Source organism: Oryctolagus cuniculus, chromosome 9 (assembly GCF_964237555.1).
Source record: "Oryctolagus cuniculus chromosome 9, mOryCun1.1, whole genome shotgun sequence".
In the NCBI taxonomy this organism is placed as follows: Eukaryota; Metazoa; Chordata; class Mammalia; order Lagomorpha; family Leporidae; genus Oryctolagus; species Oryctolagus cuniculus.
Window position 1 is genome coordinate 95,303,564 of NC_091440.1, and position 6,027 is coordinate 95,309,590.

At 44.6% G+C, this 6,027-nt stretch overlaps 1 protein-coding gene across 2 annotated transcripts in view; it reads right to left on the reverse strand.

Moving 5' to 3' along the window:
- Nucleotides 1-5,708, reverse strand: part of MTMR6 (myotubularin related protein 6) — a 50,279-nt gene extending 44,571 nt beyond the window's left edge. Inside the window, exon 1 of one of the 2 annotated variants that reach the window (XM_008259900.4) lies at nt 5,454-5,708. In XM_008259900.4, coding sequence (XP_008258122.1) covers nt 5,454-5,477 — 24 coding nt within the window. In that variant the 5' untranslated portion in view covers nt 5,478-5,708. The remainder of the gene's footprint in view (nt 1-5,453) is intronic. The other variant, XM_008259899.4, reaches the window with a different exon arrangement.
- Nucleotides 5,709-6,027: the final 319 nt, after the last annotated feature.

Genomic DNA, 6,027 nt, shown 5'->3' on the forward strand with positions numbered 1-6,027 from the left:
GCACCCGCATGCGAGACCAGGAGGAAGCACCTAGCTCCTGGCTTCGGATCGGCACGCTGCGGCCAGTTGGGGGGTGAACCAACAGAAAAAGGAAGACCTTTCTCTCTGTCTCTCTCTCTCCCACTGTCTAACTCTGCCTGTCAAAAATAAATAAATAAATGAAGGGGGAAAATGGGCTGAGGAGAAAGGAATTGAAGAGCATGGTCACTCTGGTGTGGGACGGTAAATTCCAGTATACTATATAGACTTTTCAGTCAAACTGCTGTCGGCCGTGAGTCTACACTAAAAGGTACCCTAGTGGTCTATATAAAAAGCTCAAATTTCAGCTGATTACAAAATTGGAGATGGAAAAACAGAGAATCACACATACAGAACATTTATTCCCAGGAGGGAAAAGTGACCTCTGGGACAGAAAGTGACCAATGCCCTTCTTCAATCAAGCTGTGACCGACTTGTAGCAAAGCACCCATTTGGGACACCTAGAATCACTATTGCCACTGGTATTCTGCCAATAATAAATTATCTGCACATCAAGTTGCCATTCAGAGGTGGGAGGGCAGAGATTATCTTGTTCATGCATCCCCAGTTCCTAGAACAGTGTCTGGCTATAAAATATCAAAGGAAACTGTCATGGACTTGGTAAGAGGGAAACAGAGTAACCAAACCCAGCTCATAAATTCAACAGACATTTTTCACTTTGCTTTTCTGCAACACTGAATACAGCTGACTTCCTATCTCAGAGCAACTGCAAAGATTTTACAATGGCCTTCAAGTATCTACAGTAACTTTCTCCTGTCTCCCAACTTTTACTTCTATCCCTGCTCTCTTTCTAACCTTGCTGGTTCTTAGCAACCAGGACTGCCCTGGGAAAGGATTTCATACCTCACTGGGCCCTGTATTCAATGTGAGCATGTTTCAAGCCTGTGTTCAAGAGCAACTTTCTAAAAAAGAAAAAGTCATCTAACTACCTACCAGACATGTAACTACTGCCTCCAACCCCATTCTGAGAGGCCCTGTTTGTTTGCTTGCTTTATTTTGTTTTATTTGAAAGGCAGAGAGAGAGAGACAGAGAGATCTCTCAATCAGCTAGTTCACTCCCAAAATGCCTGTAACATCAGAGGGTGGGCCAGGCCAAAGCCAGGAACACAATACAGGCCTCACTTGTGGTAGCAGGGACCCAAGTACTTGAATCATCAGCTCCTGCACTTCAGATACTCCCTTATGAGATGGGGGCATCCCCAGTGGTATCTTAACTACTGCACCAAATGTCCACATTTGTTTGCTTTATTTTTATCCATGGCATTTACCAACATCTAACATATATCGGACTGTTTTGTTTATTATATATTTTCTCCAACTAGAAAATAAGCTTTACACGGGAAGGAGTTAGTGTCTGATTTGTTTACCTCCACTTCCTAGATCCTAGAACAGCACCCAGCCAGTGAGAGGGAAGAAGCAGAGTAGATGAGGAAGCCAGGACGGGAATTAGGCATGGAAGACTGTTCCCTCTCATTCATGACTCACCTCTATCAATTTAGCCACACTACTCTTTCTCAGCTCCTCTCCCCCACCTACCCCCTTTTAAAGGTTACCATAGCCCTAACACACACACTGTTCTCTATAGATTCAACACATTCTCCTTGCACAAAGTCATCCACAATAGAAAATGCCAATGATTACCTAAATCTGGACCACTTCCAAATCAACGTTTGTGGGTCGGACCTTTTCCTTGGCTGTAGATCTCATACTTAGCCCACTATTAGACAAACCTTAGCATCTACGTTTCTCTCATCCATTCCCTCCTCTTCAGGCTCTACCTCATCTATTCAAATATTTTGATTACATAATTATTCTGTGAAGCAAAAAAGAACAAGTTTCTGTTTTCAGAAAGACCTGGATCCAAGTTCCCAGTTCTACTTTTTCCTCAGTAGAGCTGGCTGGGTGGGCCAGGGCAAGTTATTTTAGTTCAGTTAGTTCAGCAGGCTTCAGTTTTCTCACCTGTAAAATGGGACAATATCAGCAATAGTCAAAATAGCACATTACTTGGGGAAAAGCTTTCAGGTATTCCTGAAAACTTACTGGCACTTATTCCCAAGAAAATTAAAACAAAATCAGTTTCTCTTTATTCTTAATCTGTTGTTAATTTTATATCTCTTTCCCTCTTCATAAAAGAAAACATATATTTAGATATGATTTCATCTTCTAATGAGAAAAAGGAGTAGCAAGCAACAGATTGAGTCTGGCAACAACTTTTGGAATAACATAGTCTGAGCCCTAGAAAGATGATTTTTACAGGATGTTCCAGTCTATAACAAAGTCTAGAAAACAATCTTTAATTTACAGCTCAGGGAAATGTTTTCCATTTCATAAAGTTCCACTCACAGACAACATAATATCATTCAACATCAATATATGATGTCAGCCAAAGTCCTGCAGCCTGGCAGGGAAAGGAGCAAGAGCATAAAGAAGAACTGTCTGCACATTTCTCGTCGTTTCTTGGCAAGACTATCTCATTATGGCAAAATCAGAACTCAAAGTGACAGGCAGTAGCTACACAGCTGGTAAGTATAGCTGTGTGCTCAAAGAATATACTATACTCTTTGAGAAATTCTAATTCCAGGACTTGAGACATCTATTGATGCTATACAGTCAGTAAACCAATTGTGACCAAAACACGATGTGATCTATCTGTTCCTTGTTCTTCAAGTTTAGAACTAATTACTAATCAGCTAAATTACTTAATCTGGTTAGAAAGCCATAAAACAATGACTCTCAACAATACAAAAAACAATAATAGCACATAAATATTACCTACTTATGACAAGAAAAGGCTTGGAGAAGAAAATGATGTTGGAATTATTACAAGAATTTATTTCTGAATTAATATTAATACAAATTTAACCATTAGATTAAAACTGGAGAGGCACTGGAAAACGTATACATAGTCTTTGGAGTTAGACAAAACTTAGTTTAAACCCTGACTACCGTGCATGAGTTCATTAGGCAGGCTACTCCCTAAGCCGGGGATGGGGGATCTTTCTTCTGCCACCTGGATACTTACAACATCATTTGCAAGCCATACAAAACTATCAACCTAAAAATCAGCCTGCTATAGATGCATTGAATTTCAACTCCTGACTGTGGGTTGCCTTGGCAGGACCAGAACAAATGATTCTGTTGGCCTTCCCCATTCCTGCTCTAGGCCTATTTCCTCCTCATCTGTCAATGGAGATAAGAATACCCAACTGACAGCATTATTTAACATATTAATGATAATACTGTATTACTGTGAAATCATAATATTGTATAACTAGTTATACTGACACCTAAATTGCTCAACAAATGGTAATGATTAGTTCCCAAAAACAACTGTCTGCAAACAGAACACGTTACTAAGTAGTCATATCACATTACACAGGCAATCCTTGACCCAACTACACAGAATTCAAAAAGGTAATAAAGCTAAAGCAATTCATTTTGGGTTTTGAAATACTTACAATTATTTCTGCAACAAATTAACTATGTCCAGGTGAAGGTTATGTGTAATGGAAACAAAAAGTTGACTATCTTCAGCTCAGTATTTTAAGAATAAGTTACTTTCCCAACAGATCAATTTTTTAAGGAAAAAAGTTACAGACCACACAATTATCAGAATGCATTAGGAGGTCCACACCCTAACTTGTTGTAGACCCAGTGTCTGTACAGTACCTGGTACATAACTGGTACCTTTCCAATATTTGTTTAATTGTAGTCTACACACACCCACATGAGATTATTCCAGAGTAGTGATCTAATGCTAGAGAAACAACCCACAGTAATAAAGGAGTACACTTGAAGACTTTAAAAGAAAATTAGTTAAAAAAAACTCTTAATCTTTATAAAGGTACAGAAGAGCCTTACTAAAGCACCAACATGGGGCCCCTGGAAAAAGACAAGGACAAATCAGAGTTGACTGAGGAAAAATCCAACAATTGGTACTTAAAGAGGAACATCCGACCCATGGAAAGTCACCAGTGACCATCTTCAAGGAGTAGCTAAGAGAGGCTACAACTATCAAAATAAAAACAAAGATATATTTTCCTCAGAAGTTGAGGGAGGAAAGATTCAATAAGGGGGCCCTAAAGATTTCTCAGCAGTCTGGGCTCTCTTTTATCATTCACCTAGGAATAGGGTCTGTTGAAGTTGATTGCATTCAATTCACTTTTGTTGGCTTTCTACTGTGTGCTGTGCACTGTAGCAAGCGCATGAGATGAAAATCAGCGGCACACAGCTACTGCAAAACGCACACCTGCGATCCTGAGACCAGGATGCCAACTTGATCCGGGCTCACTCTAGTCTTCGTTTCCATCTTCTCACTCTCTACTGGTGTGGTCGCTTACTTGATCACTCTGCTACCTTCAAATTTTAAGTGCCAGCAACTTGAATGCTAAAGTTACTTTATCTTGCTTCTCTTAAAAACAAAGCTTTTTTGGGGGAGGGGAGGAATTAGTTTTGGGCATGTAATTTTACTAGGCATAGTATACTCAACGTTGAAAACAAGCCCTAATAAAAATCCACACACACCTTAGATGAGAAGAGTTTCTGAAGATACAGATTTCAGATTCTCCTTGGAACAGCGAAGACAGCCTGCGCCCGCTAGTTCCCTGAACGCAAGCTAACTTTAAGATGCGCAGCACCCGACGGCCAGTTCGGGCTTTGGCAAAACACGGAGAGTCCAGCACTCGGGCTGCGTCCTCCGCCGCATTTTGTTACGCTCCCTGCCATCTTACAATAATGACACTCAATTCTTCTGCCTTTGATGTCTGTGTTTCTCCCTCCCAAGGCTGAAGCGCATCTTAAAACGTCGCTGGAAAAAGAAATCTGGTCATATTCTGATGCTATTTCCTTCAAAAGGAATCATAACGAAGACTCGCTCGGTCTCGAAAAATGCACGTTTCACACACAAAAGTTGAGTGCGGGATTTAATGAGCTCCACGGAGTAACACTGTCCCCTCCTGCGTAACTCCCACTATGGACACCAAGGGCGACGGCTGAAGTTCGCAGCACAGACACGGGAACACCGGACCTGAACGACCCGAGACCGAGGCACGAAAGCGAGGTGCGGCGCAGAGCTGCTCCTGGCTCCGCCGAATCGCACAGCACCACCCATCTGTGACACCGGACAAAGAGACGCGGGCAAGCATCGTGAGGCTGATTCGGGAACCCACTGGGTTTTCCGGTACCGAAGCCGGCGAACGGCGGAAAGCTCCCAAAGCTAAGGCGCACTCAGCTCCGCCCAGGAGGCTGTAAAAGCCAAGAAGGTGGCGACAGATTTTCTCGCCGGAGTGCTGAAAAACAGCCCTCCGCACCTCCTCGGCCCAAGCTGACCCCGTCCTCCCGCACCAGGCCCCGCCGACTCCGGCCAGGCCCCCGGCCGCGTCAGCCTGCTCAGACCAGGAGCAGCGGCCAGTTACCTTGGTCGTCCGGATGTGCTCCATCTCGAGGAGACGTCTGCCGGCAGCGGGCCTCACAGGCGCACCATGAGCCGACAGAAACCGGGCGGCGACAGCTACCCAGGACCAGCAGGAACTCGCTCAGCCGGCCAGCGCCTACATCCGTCAACCCGCCCGGGGCGGTGTCCACGGCGCAGGCGCGGTCGGCGAGCGCCGTCTCCTAGTAACGCTTCCCCAAACCCGGTGGCCGCCGAAGAGATCGCGGGGCGGGAGGGCGGAGCGGCCGCTGGAAGAGAGCGACGCCCTGGGTTGTTGGGGGCTTCGGCAGATTCCACAGCGCCCCCTTGCGCGTGGAGGACTCACACGCTCACCAACCCCTCCCGGGTGTGGTTCGTTGTCTGGCCAGAGAAGCCCCCGCCAGGACCCACGCTTCTCCCGGTTCGAGGATGGATCCGGAGGGAAGGGCATCTGGGACATGAGGACGAGGCTGGATGTCTCTGAAATCCGTCACCGTGCCAGCGGGCAGCACCAAAGTAGAAGCTTTAGTTCGAGTTGCGATTCTACTCATTGGCATTTATTTTAAGGCAATAATCAG